The sequence below is a fragment of the Prionailurus bengalensis genome, chromosome B3 (genome assembly GCF_016509475.1).
Source record: "Prionailurus bengalensis isolate Pbe53 chromosome B3, Fcat_Pben_1.1_paternal_pri, whole genome shotgun sequence".
NCBI lineage: Eukaryota > Metazoa > Chordata > Mammalia > Carnivora > Felidae > Prionailurus > Prionailurus bengalensis.
The window spans coordinates 143,562,926-143,578,010 of NC_057355.1; the positions used below are offsets into that span (position 1 = coordinate 143,562,926).

Consider the following 15,085-nt stretch of genomic DNA (forward strand, 5'->3'; position numbering starts at 1 on the left):
TCCAAAAATAAATAAACGTTGAAAAAAAAAAATTAAAGAAAAAAAGAATAGTTAAGAGGGCTTTCTCTCCAAAACGCTGAAGGTCTTGTAACCGTTTCTCCAGCCTGACTCGGCCCCAGTCTCAACGAACAGCAGCACACTGGCCTCTCGCGCGCGTGCATACAGAGGTCCCGCCGTGACGACCCTGGCCAACGAATTCCTACACACCCCGAAACACCCAGTCCCGGGACCCCCACCCTCCAGGAGGCGCTCAATCTCCCTTCCCGCAGGCCTGCTCCCGGGCACACAGTAGGAGCTCAGCCCATTCTGAGCGGATGAGAGACAGCATTTGAAAGAAGCGAGCCTCCGTTGTATGGAAAATTAACTTCTGGGAATTTCTGACAGGCTAAGTGATGAAAAGACTCCTTTCTCCTCTAGTTGTGATCCCCTCCCACCTAGGTGGGGTGAGTTTACCTACGAGGTGTGGGGGCGGGGCGGGGAGCTGTTATTAACCCTTCTGGAGACCCCCAGAGCTCTCCACCCACACAGCATGACTCAGTGGCGCCCTTTAAGAGGATAATTTGATTGAGGAGGGGACAATTAGACCCGCGAACGTGACATCCATGTCGATTTTAACGAGGAGGGAGGCGAGAAAGAGCTATTTTTGAATGCGCCCATCCGATGGGTGGCGAGAAACGGGCTGCGGTCTGGGGGGGGGGAGGCGCGACCCCTCGGAAGTCACGTGGCCAGGCCACCGCCTCCCCCGGGGGGGACACGTGCGCCCCCAGCTCCCTCGCGCGCCCCGACGCCGCGGAGCCCGTCACGCGCCTCCCCCGGCCCCGCCACGAGGCCTGAGCAGCAGGTGCGCCTCCACCTCCACGGCCACGGTCCCCGTTCTCTGCTCGGCCGAGCGCGCAGCCACTTCAGACTGAAGAGGCTTCTCTCTGATTGAACTCGAAACCAAGCCGTCGTGCTCGTGTTCTCGAGCCTAAATGTACCCGGGTGCGCCTCCCACTTCCCTCCACCCTCCGCCCCCGGGGCCCCCTCCCCTCCGCGGGAGAAAAGAGACTGTCTCTCTTCAAAGCTGAACTCGCTTGCTTGGGGAAAGAATGCGGATCCGATCGTGGCTGCCGGGCGTTTGCACCGAGCCCTCACGAACCACCTCCCCCCTCAAGGTGGCTGCTCGGCGCCCCCACCCCCTCCAGGGGAGGTGCCCTCGGGTGTTCCCAGTGTCCTCCCTGCCCTGCCGCTGAGCAGAGAGCGGGGCGTGGATTCCCTGCTACACGCTGGCTGCACACCTGTCTCAGAACCCGGCAGCCTCAGTGTGCTCATCTCTGAACCCTGGGCCTTGCAGGGCCCAGCCAGCCCGGCTTCAAGGAGGCCCCCCGGAAGAATCCAGATCCGAGGGGACAGTCGGGGAGAGGAGGAAAAGGCAGGCCCCGCCTTCTTGCCTGTAGCCCTCCCTAATTCAGGGGCTGTGGCCCGGTGGTGGGGAGATCCCTGCCCCCACTGTGTCCAAATTCCAGTTCCAGGACTCTAATCAGAAGAGCTAAAGCTCTGGACGCTGGCCCTGCCTTGTCAAATGGGCAGGCTCTTTGGGCAGGGCTACGTGTCTCAGCCAGGGTGAGGGGGAAGCTGTGTCCTCTTCGGGAGGCAGGGTGGAGAACGCATGGTATTTGGGAGAGGGAGAGAGAAGAGGGAACAGAGGCACCTGGGGGTCTTTGCTGGGCCTCAGTTTCTCCGACTGCATCATGTCCCATTAGGCCCGGACCGGTGGGAATGCAGAGACCTCCAAAAACCACAACCCAGTCTGGGCAGAAACAAAGCCTCAGGCTTTGGAGATTCTCAGCTGTAGGGGGGTGCACAGCAGATGTCAAGACGGGGTGGAGGCAGAGTCCCCCCCCCCCTCAGCTGCCTTGCCCCCACTGTGCACGCCCAGGACTAGCTGGTCTCCGAGGCCCCTCCAGCTGGCCCCTGCTGGGCTTTCTTGATCAGCAATTCTGCCTTTAATCAAGTGGTCTGGTGCTGGCCGAGGGCAATGTCAGTGTTTGGAAAGGGGAGGAGGGGAGAATGGGCGGGGGACCGTCTGGAGACAACATTTCTTCGGTGGCCTCAGAAAACTTGCGCCCCTCACCAGCTCTCTTGCTGCCGGGTGGAGTAAGGCCCCGGGGAGCTGGCCTCTGGGCAGAAGGAGCAGAAGGTTCACGGGGCTGCAGGCAGCGCCAGCTTGGCAGAGGGAAGGAGCCCGGCTTGAAGTTCAGGAGTTGCGATCCGGCCCCACCGTGGGCAGGTTTGGTCCCTGATGCCTGTGTACCCCGCGGGCCAAGCCACCCTCCGCAGACCAGGCGGCCAAGCATTTCCTGAGGGCGGGGGCTGCTTGCCTCCTTTGTGATCCCCTCTGTTCTTTTCGGGGGAGGGAATGACAGGGAGGGGAGGGGTGCACAGATAAAGGAGGGAGTCGTCCTGAGTCCTCCTGCCCTCTGGGTCCGCTTGCAAACAGCAGGCGGTGCTGACTTCTCCCCGAGGGACCCGGTTGGCATTTTCATGCTCTCTGTGCACAGCCTTGAAGCTGGTGACTGTCACCAACCTCCCCTCTCCCCACTGCTCCTAAGCTACCCTTTCTCACTGTCTGCTTGCTGAAAAGAAATCTCCAGGCTCCAGAATTTACAAACACTTTAGTGAGACCCACAGAAAGCTCTAGGCTTACAGGTCTTGAAATGGCAGGAAAGACTCCTCCCAGCAGCGGCCCTGCAGGGGGCTCTAAAGAGGGCCAGATCATGAACCAGTTCCAGAAAGAACTAGCCCACTGGGGTGGAGGCCCAGAGGCAGCTGGTGGAGGAAGGCAGGAAAGGGCCAGGCCTTGTAAGTACAGTGGTTTTCTACTTAGGAAAACCCAAGTTCCCTTTGGGGACAGGTGTGGTCTCCCTGCTTATAGACAAGGAAACGGGGCTCTGAGGGGCATAGTGACTGGCCCAGGGCCCTCAGCAGTCAGGGGATGGAATGGGGATTAGCGAGCAGGTGCCAGCCAGCCAGGGAAGTGCCCTTTCAGCCTAAGCCCCTGACATTTGGGCATGAATGCCCTTGGGTGAGACTGCCCTCCTCAAGCCTCCCTCCCTTTCCAGAACTGGGGAGGGCAGCGGTGGGAGGGGACCGAGGTTGGAAAGGGAGGGGTCTAGCTGACGGTGTACGTGATGGCCCCGTGGGTCCCCCACACGGTCCACATGGCACCTTGGCACCTCGTGACTTGGTCTGGGCGGAGGCCCTCACCCCCGGGGCCCTCAACGCAGAGATCCCCCGCCCCTCCTCAGTGTCTGGCTGAGAACCCAGCCCTTCCCAATCTGCCCGCTGTGTAGGATAATTTTGGAGGCTGAGGTCAGGGTCCTTGGAGGGAAGAAAGGAGGGGGGGGGTGGTCAGGGAAGCTGGGGCCATCTCCATGCAGTGGACAGTTGAACCTCCAGGCCTGGCCTGTCCGCCACTCTCGTTGGAACCCCCGGGGCCTTGGGCAAAGGACCTTCCCTCTCAGAACTCGTTTCTTCATTTGAGAAGAATCCCTGGGAGAGACGGGGTAATGGGAAGGAAGGGGCACGGGGTGGGTGCCTGGTCGGGGGCAGCCCCCCCCCCCCGCCCCGCCCAGCCTGTCGCTCAAGTGGTTCCCAACGGCACCCCCCACCCCTACTTGTGGGTCTTCCGCAGAGAAGAGGAGAAGAGAAGGAGGAGGCACCTTCCACAAGGGTGAAGGGGCGGGGGCTTCGCTTCAGCCTCTGTGGAGTCTCCACCCTGGTCAGGTGCCCTCCGGCAGCTGCTTCCTCTGGGAGCACAGACTCCAGGCCTTAGCGCCCCCCTGTGCCTGAGGACTCCCCCGTGGCCTGTCTTCCCACACCCATCTTGAGGACGGAGAGTGTGTCCTCAAACCTGCCACCACCCCAGGAGATGGTCTGAAGGCCAAGGCCCCCCACCCTAGGACCAAAGTGGCAGAGATCACCTTCCCTCCCCACTGCGAGAAAGGGGAGGCCATGAAATGGGTGGGCACCCACCGCCTGCACCTGGGGTGTCTGTGCAGATTAATCTATGTAAATGAAGCATAAATAAAGGAACCCACTAAAGGCCATGACCTCCTGGTACCTTCCCCAAGAAGTCAAACACCTTTCATCTCCTTCTGTCACCTGTCCCTCCCCCCCCCCCCTTCTGTATTTCCACCTCCAGCGGCCTGATCAGAATAGGGGCCTGGAACATCCACCCAGGAGAGTCTCTAAGCCCAGGCTGGGGGCTTCCCCCGCCCAGCTCTTGGGAGGGGAGGATCTCTGGCAAGGTCGGCCTCCCCACCCCACAACCCCGTGACTCCTCTGGAGGCCTCCCAGTGGGTCTAGAATATGTGCCGAGTGCTCGCTGTGCAGCTGTGTGTGTGTGTGTGTGTGTGTCTGCGTGTGAGCATTCTTGTGAGCTTGTCCACCTGTGTCACTGTGGGCAAAGACGGATGGGACCCGGCCGGCCTGTGTGTGTTGGGCTGGACCGCATGTGTGTGTTTTGGTGAGCGTGCAATCACGAGCCTGTGATCCGTGGGTTTCGGGGGACTGGGCGTGCGTGCCTGTCACTCTCAGGTGTGTGGCTGTCCACACGTGTGGGAGGTGCCCGAGGCCCTGACTGTCGGCCCGGGGGGGTTGGGGGGGGTGAGCGGGTGTCCGTATGTTTGCAAGTGAATTCGCATGGTCAGGTGTGCACGTGGCTGGGCACGTGCCTCTGTGTGGCCAGGCTGGGGCACATGTTGAAGGATGCCCGGGGTTTCGTAACTGTGTGTCCGCCGGCCTCTCCGCGTGCCTGTGACTGCGCATGTGGCGCCCAGGACTATTTCTACAACCTGGGTTTGCATCGCAGGGCGTGCCGGTGGTGCAGTGTGTGGGCCTGCGTCTTCCTGCGTCTTTAGAGCGAGGGGCAGGGGGGTACGAGGCTTTCCATCAGTGTTCTCCCGAGGGCGCGTGTGTCAGGAGCGTGTCCTGCGTCCCCGGAGCGCGCATTTGTGTCTTCCCGGCCGTGTGAGCCATGGCCTGCGTGCTCGGGACCTTGGCGATAAGTGTTTTGGTGTTTCTCTGCGTGTTTCTGTATTCCGAGCGCGTGCTGGCGTCTTCCTGGGGGCTGCGGCCCAGCCCCGGCTCCGTCCCCGCCGCTTGTCCTAAGCGGGCCCGCCCGTGCGCGCCCGCGGGCCGTCCCGTGTACAGGACGTGTGCCCCTCGCGCGCGGGGTACCTGCGCCCGTCTAGCCAAGAGCGCTCCGCGTGCGCGAGCGGCTTTCCGGGACGCCGCCGCGGTGGGGGGCGGCCCCGCGAGGGGCGGGGGTCACCGGGACTGGCCGGCGCCGGCCCCGTGCGCGCGGAGGCGGGGGCGGGGGGCGGGGGCCGCGGGGGGGCGGCGGTACGAAAAGGGCGGCGCGCGCGGCGGCGGCGGCAGCTCGGCGGCGGCAGCGGAGAGCGCAGCGCGCAGCCCGGTGCAGCCCTGGCTTTCCCCTCGCCGCGCGCCCGCGCCCCCTTCCGCGTCCGCAACCAGAAGCCCAGCGCGGCGCCCGGAGCCGGACCCGCGCCCGCGCCGCTCCCGGGACCGCGACCCCGGCCGCCCCGCGATGACCGCGACCGCAGCCCTCCTGCCCGTCCTCTTGCTCCTGCTGGCCTTCGGCCACAGTGTCCATGGTGAGCCCCCCCCCACCCCCACCCCCCACGCCGCGGCGGCCCGGCTCGCGCCCCCTCCGGGGAAGCCTGCGACGCCACCCCTGCCCCCCCGGGCCGCCCGGTGCCCCGCGCGCCCCGTCCCGTGCGCCCCGACTCCGGCCCGTCCCGCCTAACCCTAAGCCCCGCGCGGTGCCGCCTCGCCCTCCCCGCCAGCCTCGCATGCCAAGCCTCGCCCCGGGGTCCCGGGGGCAGGGGGAGGTGTGGGACCCCCGCCCCCCCCTCCCCCGCCGCCGCCGCAGCCCCTTCCCGCCCCGCAGAAGTGGCGCTCGCAGGGGTGTCGGTGCGCAGAGAGAGGAGGTATGGAGAAACGAGGTGATGATCGGGAGCCCTGTGTGGAAATGCTCTGGGGTGCAACTTTGGGGTGTCGCGTGCGCGTTCGGGACCAGGTCCGTGGGGACGGCGGGGGGGGGTGGCTTGGCCGTCGCGGCCCCAAATTCCCACCGAGGCGCCCGGCGCGAGCCCCTCCCGCGTGGCGTTTCTCTAGGTGAGGGGCTGCGACACTTCAGTCTGCGGCGGCCATCTGTCTCTGACAGGGAGAGAGTTGCCCCTTCCCGCAGTGCCCCCCGCCCCCACTGCACCAGTGCTCGTGGTGGGGGGGCTGTCTGGAAAGCTGGGGAGCCAGACGAAGGAAATGCACACAGTAGGCGCCTACGAAAGTGTCCGGATGTCTAAACAGTGTCAGAATTGCAGAAATCTGCTTTGCAAAATCCTTGCGTCTTTTAAATATGACGAGTCTGGGGGAGGGAGATTGGGGGGATTTGACTTGCGTGCCTGGTTTAACGGGGATTAAACCTTTCACACGATCAGGATGCCTTACCTGCCGGGCCGCCAGGTGAACCTGTCTGGCCTTTTCCAAAGCCCGATGCCTCAGAATCTGCCCCCCATTTTAGCTCACTTTGCAAAAGTGAGGGTTTGGCTGAGTGCCCAGGGGTCGAATGTCTCTACTCACTGTCTCCCCAGCCCCGCGTTTAGCGTTTGAGGTTTCATGATTTTGAGGCGGGGGAGGAATTTAGGTGTCTGACCTGCTCCTGAGAACTAAGCAGTGTCCTGTGGTCACCCTGTCACTAGAAACGCGGCAGATTTTTTTTTTTCTGAGTGGCCTGACGTGAAGCGCCTACTGTGTGCGAGGCTGGTGGGACCACAGAGGGTCTCTGGCTCCCTCCAGGGAGGCCTTGGGCTCTTTGGGCGAAGATGGGGCTTTGCCCTGGCCTCTGGGGCCTTGTGGGGTGAATGGTGTAACCTTTCTTGTGCCTCAGGAGCTGAGTGCTTCCCGGCCTGCCACCCCCAAAATGGGTTCTGCGAGGATGACAATGTTTGCAGGTAATGGGGTGGCTCCCCAGAGGCAGCCTGTAGGAGGTCAGGGCAGAATCCTGGGGAATCATGGTGTCAGGCAGAAAAGGGGGGGGGGGGCTTGGCCGCTGGGCTGCAGCAAACAGCCTCCTCGCCCCCGCAGGAAACTGGTGGGAGGGTAGCGACGGGGAGAAGAGGGCCGAGGGCGGGAGGATGGGGAGGGGGGGACAGCCACAGCTCCTGTCTGTTGTCTCAGAAGTGGGGTGTTGGGAGAACCCCTTGCAGGGTGAGCCCACTGCAGGCCACTGCGGCAAAATGCAGCGCTCTGCCAGGCTCTTGGGGACCCCTCCGTCTGGTCCTCTGTTTAAGTTCTCCGTTCAGGTGTCTGGTGTTTGCTTCCTGCGACCCGCTGGCCTGGCACTGTGCAGAGACCCCCAAGGGATCTTGGCTCCACAGAAAGCAGCCTGGGCGCCCCTTCCACCCCTGCCCCCCTTCATAGGTCCCCATCTTTCTCCTCCAACCCCCCCCCCCCACCGCAGGTGCCAGCCTGGCTGGCAGGGTCCCCTGTGCGACCAATGTGTGACCTTTCCCGGCTGCGTTAACGGACTCTGCGTGGAACCCTGGCAGTGCGTTTGTGACGACGGCTGGAACGGGAAGCTCTGTGACATAGGTTGGCATGTGCCCCTGCCCGCCCCACCCCCATCCCTGCCCCCCGCCCCCAGCCGCCTCCTCCCAACTGCCTCCCCTCCCCCTCCCGCCTTATTCCCACACACCCAGGGCTCTGTATGGTAATGGTGTGTTGATACACTCTACCCCCTGGTACCTGGAACCTCCTAGAAGGTAGGGACTCAGTTTTGTTCTCCTCGGCACAGCACCAGCACCCAGAGAAAGCACTTTGGGGGAGGGGGGCTGTCGGGGATCTGCCTGTTGAGTAAAGAGTCACACAATCAGCACAGGCCACACAAAGCTCAGAGGGTGGAGACCTGGGCAACCTGTCTGGGTCACTAGAACTCAGAGAGGGTAAGGACTGGTGGGGGGGCGGCCGGTCACGGAGCTGCGGCTCCCGGAAATTCACACACGAGGCTGTAAGAGCAAATGACTGGGGTGGGGGTGATGGGTGTGCTGAGCAGGGACTGAGTCAGAGCCAGTAGGACAGGGCTGACGTCTGGGGTCAGGTGTTGAGGGAGGCTGGGGGTCGGGAAAAGCTGAGAAGTGGTCAAAGTGCAGATTGGTGTTATCTGTTGATTTCATTAATTTATGCAATCTCTGTCCTCCATTACCCCGAGCAACTGAGAGCTGGTTGCCACTACGTTTTCAGGCTGCAAAATGTCCATCTGAGTCCATTCTCGTTTGGCAGAAGGGGCCCTGAAGCCGGGGCAAGCTAAAGTCCTGGAAAAAACTCCCGGCAGAGTGGGTGGCTGCCCCGGGGCCTCTGTCCCTCGGTCCTCAATGTTAGCAGAGACCAGGGGTAGCGAGAGGGAAGTCGAGGCTCGAGGAGGTAAAAGGCTCTGCTTAGGGATGCGTGAGAGGTTATCGGGAGAAAAGCCAGCGAAAAAATCCCTTCCCCTGGCCCCAGGAATGGGCTACTTCTCATCTGTGGCCGCTTCTAATCCCCTCCCTTAAGGAAGATTCGAGAGCGTGTTTGACCGCCCCTGCGTCATAGCCGCCGAGGCGCTCTGCTTTCCTAATTGAGCCCCCACCACAGTCTCAGGTCCTTAAAGCACCACCCCCCTGCCCCCCCTCCCCCCGCCAGACGGTGCGGGATTTTCTCCACAGCTGACTCACGCTCCGCAGCTCTGCTCCCCCTCCACAGCACCCTCTGGGCTGCCTCGTGACCCAGAGGGTCTCCCCCCCCCGAAAAAGCTACCACTTGGGATCAGGGCTTTTAGCCCAGAGCCCACCCTCTTTGGTGTCTGGTTCAGGATTGCCTCCCATGGAGTTTTCCAGACAAAATGTCCCCTCCCCACTGGGTTGACAAAGCCTCTCAGCTTGGGACGCTGGGTCCAGAGGAAACAGCCCTCCGGATAATTGTCCCCCCCCCCCCCCCGTTCCCCTTTTCCCCAACCCGTCTCTGTCTCTGAGGCTGTCAAGGCCGCAGCTGCTGCCCCAGACAGAAACCACCCCCCCTACCCCCCCTTCCCGCCCCCTGCCCCTGGCGTCTCTCTCCTTGCCTCGGCTTCATCTCCCCTCCTTTTGGGCCGGAGGCCTGGGAATTGGGAAGAGGTGGGCTCATCCTCTGTGCGTGAGGCTAGATGCTGTGGGGGGACGAGGGGGGTGGTCGGTAAGTCTTTAGCTTAAATTTAAGATGCCCAGTGACAGGGTTGCTGGGAGCCCAGGACTGGGAGCCCGTTGCTGAGGCCTCACCCGCTAGAACCTTCCCGTAATGATAAAATCTCTTTATGTTTCCTTACACCAAGCGGGGCTCGCAGGGGACGCCTCACGGCTCTGGATAGGCCGTCGGCATGGCACACAGGCTTTCCCTTATGGATATGGATTGCCATCTTCCCTCCACGAGGGGTGCGGGTCTCTTTAAAACACAGAACGAATCCGCGTGTGTGTGGCCTCAGCGTCGGGGACCCCCACCCATTCGGCCTTAAGCTGCCGGGTCTCTGGCTGGCCCCGGCTTTGTATTTGGCAGATGTAGGAACCCAAAGCTCGAAGGGCCCCCGGGGACTGGCCAGGGCGAGCCCCTCCTTTTGTACGTGGGGAAAGTGAGGCACAGAGCGGGGAGGAGCCGAACCCTGAGCCCGGCCGGAGCCAGGCATAGAAAAGGTCCCTCGCGGCCCTGCCTGGGGGCTGGGGTCTCCATCAGCGGAGAGCCCCTGGCCCAGGCCCCTTTGTTCAGCTGTCCCTGGCTCGCTGAGCCCCGCATAATGAAGTGTGCATGACAGGAGGTGGAAAAAGGCGGTGGAAATGTAGCAGTGTTCATGGAAACCCACACGGACAGGAGAGCACTCAGTACTCCTGATTTTGCTGCCTTCAAAAGATACAGCCTTTTTATCGCGGGCCCCTTCGTTCAGATCCTGAGCGCGGAAAGAGCGACCACCGGGAGGCAGAGGCAGTGGTGGGGCTGAATCCGGTTTCTCGATTCCCAACAGGAGTCCTCACATGTCTCGATTTCCCCCCCGCCCCTCTGTGATGAAGGACAGCTGGTGTTTCTAACAGCTGGGCCGCACGATTGCCCTGACTGGCAGGGACCCCCCCCCCCCCCACCCCGAACCAGGAGAGGCTGAAAACTCATCTGGGGGAGGAGCCTGGGCCTGGCACACAACGTTTTGGGGGAGGGAAGGGGTCTGCGGTAAAGGTCACGCTCCTGGACCGAGCGGGTGAGCTGGTGCCAGGACAGGGGGCCGGCTTTCCCGGGTTGAGGATCAGTGAGCGGCCGTGACTTTCCGTGTCTGTGACCTGACAGGAGGGAGGGAGCCCCTTCAGCGCCCCCCCCCCCGAGCTGCTTGCCTAACGGCAGAGTTTTGGGGGGTCGCTACGTGCTCTTGCTCAGGACTCCATTCGGTGACCGCTGGCAGTGAGTGGCCACAAACAGAGACATCTGGGCGGCTCGCTTGGGGTCCCCGCTTGACCGGCTGGAGGGCTCTGGCCCTGCCCCTACCCACAAAGCTCTCCTCCCAGCCTGTCCCCTCCCCCTCCTCCCTGGGGGAGGGGGTGGGTCACAAAGTCCGCTTTCCTCTACCCGTCCCCCAGATGTCCGGGCTTGCGCCTCGACCCCCTGCGCTAACAACGGAACCTGCGTCAACCTCGAGAGCGGCCACTACGAGTGCTCCTGTGCCCCTGGGTTCTCGGGAAAGGACTGTCAGGAGAAGGATGGGCCCTGTGTGATCAATGGGTAAATATTCTTCCTCACTCTGTGCGATCCGATGAATGCTGCTTTGATTCCTGCGTCACACCCCCAAAGACCCTTTCAGCCTAGCCCAGTTGGACCTGTCACCCGACAGAAGGCCAAGTAAGTGCCTGTCCCGCAGCCCCACGGCTGGGGGAGGGGGGCGCCCCAGATCAGGGTGCTTGAGGGGCTGTGTGTGATCTCCGTAATTTCTGAAGTGACCCCCCCCCCAATTTCCTCTTCCCTCTGATGCCCCCAAGTCCCCATGTGTGTGCGTGAGGGCAGACCCGGCTGAGGAGTCCCAGAGGGGGGCTTTGGCCAGCGGGGTGGGCGGGGAGGACTAGCCATGAAGGTGGGGGGGGGGGGTCCAGCTCTTAGCGACCCGCAGCGGAGCAGAGGCTCTGGGACTTTCAGGGCCGTGGGCACGACAGTCAGAAGGGACACTTCTGCAAAGCAGCAAAGCACTTCCGGCCCTTATCTGTTTAGCTCCACTGAGCCCACCCGGCCCTCAGCTGGGGCTTAGGCGGGGCTTAGGCCGCTGCAAGAATGCAAACAGAGCGGGTCCTGGGCCTGAGCTGGGGTGGGGGGGCGGATCGAGCTGGGGGGTAGAGGATATAGAAGCTAGAGTACAGAACCAGCTTATCTTGACTGGGCGTTCCAGGGAGGGCGTGGGGAATCCTGGAGCCCGAGAGGCCACAAACAGGCATTTTTGTAGCATCCAAGGATCAGTGTTGAGAGAGGGTCGGAGGAGAGGGGGTCACAACCGACGTCCACGTCTGCTTTTGAGCGGGAAGGGAGAATACAGAGCGAGACCTTTAAAACGTTTTGCTTTGTCTCTCCCACCAACTCGAACCAGACTGTCAGAATAGAACCCGAGGTCCTTGAAGTCCCTCCAGAGCCCAGCTCCTAGGCAGCCTTCACCCCCTGAAGCAGCGATGCTGATTTCTTGTGCTTAGAGCCCCTTTCTTCCCTGGGTTCTGGCATTTATCAGATGACAAAGGGTCTGCTCGTTTAAAAGCACTTACGTTAAATGCTCCTGTGCTCTGCTTTGAGCAAACAGTTTCGGTCTGGAAGCCGCACTTGGGTGAATGGACCACTGTTAAACAGCCGGGCACAGGCACCCGGCCGGGCCGCCAGAGACAGCCCGGGGGTTTCTTTCACTCTGAGTGTCCCTAAGGGTTTCCAGTACACTAGGACGCAGGCTCTCTCCTCAGAAAATAACCATACGAGTAACAATAAGGCGGGGGCCGTGTGGTGAGGGGACCTGGGGGGGGGGCAGGCTCTGCTCTGCCCAGCGGCCCCCGGGGGGGGGGTGGAGCTAAGGGAGGGGGCTCCCTCCAGCCCTGGGTCATCACTAACTTTGCCTCTCTCAGCCTCAGTTTCCCCACCCGTCCACCAGTGACTAACCACCGGGCCTCTGGTCGGAGAGATGACTTAAGAGGTGGGAGAGGAGACGGGCATCGGCTCGGCAGGCCAGGCGTGCGTGCGTCCGCCCCGGACGGCCCGTGAGCCCCTCGCGGACAGGGGCCGCGGCACCCGGCGCCTCCCTGGGCACCTCCGTCCTAGGCCAGCCCCCGAGGGCCCTTTACCGTGTCCCCCTGTTGTGTCGCAGGTCCCCCTGCCAGCACGGAGGCACCTGCGTGGATGACGAGGGCCGGGCCTCCCATGCCTCCTGCCTGTGCCCCCCTGGCTTCTCAGGCAATTTCTGCGAGATCGTGGCCAACAGCTGCACCCCCAACCCGTGCGAGAACCAAGGCATCTGCACCGACATCGGGGGCGACTTCCGCTGCCGCTGCCCCGCCGGCTTCATGGACAAGACGTGCAGCCGCCCCGTGGGCAACTGCGGCACCGACCCGTGCCTCAACGGGGGCACCTGCCTGCAGCACACCCAGGTGAGGTACGAGTGTCTGTGCAAGCCCGAGTTCACGGGCCCCACCTGTGGCAGGAAGCGCGCGCTAGGCCCCCAGCAGGTCACCCGTCTGCCCGGCGGGCACGGGCTGACCTACCGCCTGACCCCCGGGGTGCACGAGCTGCCAGTGCCGCAGCCGGAGCACCGCGTCCTCAAGGTGTCCATGAAGGAACTCAACAAGAGTGCTCCCCTCCTCTCCGAGGGCCAGGCCATCTGCTTCACCGTCCTGGGCGTGCTGACCAGTCTGGTGGTGCTGGGCACCGTGGGGATTGTTTTCCTCAACAAGTGCGAGGCCTGGGTGTCCAACCTGCGCTACAACCGCGTACTTCGCAAGAAGAGGAACGTGCTCCTGCAGTACAACAGCGGGGAGGACCTGGCCGTCAACATCATCTTCCCCGAGAAGATCGACATGACCACCTTCAGCAAGGAGGCGGGCGAAGACGACATCTAAGCATCCCCACCGGCCCCTCTGTATGCGCGGGGTCCCGCAGCGCTCACTATATGCGGTCTGTTCTCATCTTTGTGGTGGAGTTTGCTATATTCTGTGTCGAATCTGGTGAACGCTATGCTTCCGTATATTACCTTTGTGTTGCCGTGTGACAAAAAGAACCCTCTTTCTCTCTCTCAGTGCATGATCGAAAAATAATAACACGAGTTTCATCTTTAAACGAGTAAAACGAAATTAAGTATGTTATTCTAAACTCTAAACTTAACGTAAAATCAAAAAGACCAAAAAAAAACAAGGCAACAGAGCCGGGGCTGGGTGCCGACGCCCCTCTCTCTCCGGGAGGGGACTCGGCCACGGTCCTCGTGAAACCATTACGAGTGCCGCGCAGGACCGCTCACTGTGATAAAGGCAAAAATCTCTTTCGCTCGTTAATGTTCACACGCCACATCCAACGTGCACTCACATCAAGTCCAACAACCGCAACGCTTAGATCTTTCTGATTGATTTGAGATTTTGCGGAGTGCAGCGGCCGTGTGTCAGACAGAGAGAGAGAGAGCCCCGGGGTCGGCTGCTGGGGGGAGAGAGGGGGCCGGGACCCTGTCCCGGCCCTGCCACTAACTCGCTGTGGGATCCTTGGCGAGCTCCCCGTCCCCACCCCGGGCCCGACTCCGGCCCCTCTCGAGGGAGGGGCTTGAACGCAGAGACCATCCAAATTCTCTCTGGCTCTAAAACTCTGAATTAGGAACGAAGGGGTACGAACCAAAACAGTTCCTGACCCGAGAAATTAGGATCTGATGAGGACTTAAGTCTCATCCCAGGATCCACAGGTTTTGGCCTATCCTGGATGCAAACTTGATGTACTGAGATTGATCGCAAATGCCTTTCTCGAAATGGAGGTGGGGGGGGTGCCTCCTGGCCCGCTTTCCGTCTGGAAACGAGTGGCCCCCTTTGAGTCACAAAGTGCGGTCTGGAGTTGCCACTTGGGCAGCCCCCACCCTCCCAGATTCCCAGCACTTTACCTTGTCTCCCACCCCGTAGATTAGATAGTCCCTCGAAATTTAAATGCACCTCTAACCGCAAGTGCCCCTGGCAAAATCTGAGCAGCAACACCGCCCTCACCGAGGTTTTCACAGAGTTCAGTGGAAATTGTTGCCTGTGGGGCGTTTTCTAGTTCTGTGGCCAAAGGTACCAGACCTGGTCTACACAGCTATGGGTTTAATTTGTGTTGCTGAGTTAACAACCCTCAGATCCTGAAAGACCTAGCCAGCTTCTGAATTATAAATTTGACTTCTTTTTTATTGAAAAGAGCATCTATTTTTTTTTTGCAAAAATAGAAAGAAATGGGACAGAGCTCTGTTTAGCTTTCCGGCTCTTAGGGTCGGGCAGCTAAACAGCCCTTGGGTACCAGTGAGAAATATTTTGCTTCTTAAATTATTTGGATAGGAAGCTATACTCTTAGCTTGATTATTACTTGCCGAGTTTACCTAGCTGCAAGTACGTATTGCTATGTCATCCTCACTATCTTCCTGATCATTCAGTTCACCCCACACGCATAGACGCGCGCCGTCATCACATAGCCATCGACATCACCGTCAGCCACCGATCACTGTCACGTCCCTGGCCACGCCCCCCAGCTGCCCACGTCCCAGCCAAGCCGCGGGCCCCTGCCCTCCCCTCCCACCCCCCCCCCGCCCCGCCCCGGACTCCGATCGCCCTCACCCTACTTCCCTCCAGCCCCACGTCATTCACGTATCACCTCATCCCATCTCGAGTTCGTTTTCAGACATAAAAAATTGAAAAAAGACAAAAAAAAAGAACCGTTGGCATGCGTCAGGCGGGCGTCTGGCACCCCGCCTGGCCTCTCTCGCGTGAGACCTTGACCGAGTCTGCTAACTGTTCTGATCCAG

At 61.4% G+C, this 15,085-nt stretch overlaps 1 protein-coding gene across 2 annotated transcripts; it reads left to right on the plus strand.

Annotated features, from left to right (window-relative positions):
- Positions 1-5,435: 5,435 nt before the first annotated feature.
- On the plus strand, positions 5,436-13,401 carry DLK1 (delta like non-canonical Notch ligand 1). Of its 2 annotated transcripts, XM_043557037.1 has the most exons (6): positions 5,439-5,657; positions 6,953-7,016; positions 7,526-7,656; positions 10,686-10,827; positions 12,434-12,713; positions 12,939-13,401. In XM_043557037.1, exons 1-6 carry the CDS (start codon positions 5,591-5,593, stop codon positions 13,179-13,181), a joined length of 927 nt encoding a protein of 308 aa, XP_043412972.1. In that variant the 5' UTR covers positions 5,439-5,590; the 3' UTR covers positions 13,182-13,401. The 2 variants fall into 2 exon arrangements, with proteins under 2 accessions (XP_043412971.1, XP_043412972.1); XM_043557036.1 differs by having other exon boundaries at positions 5,436-5,657; positions 12,434-13,401.
- Positions 13,402-15,085: the final 1,684 nt, after the last annotated feature.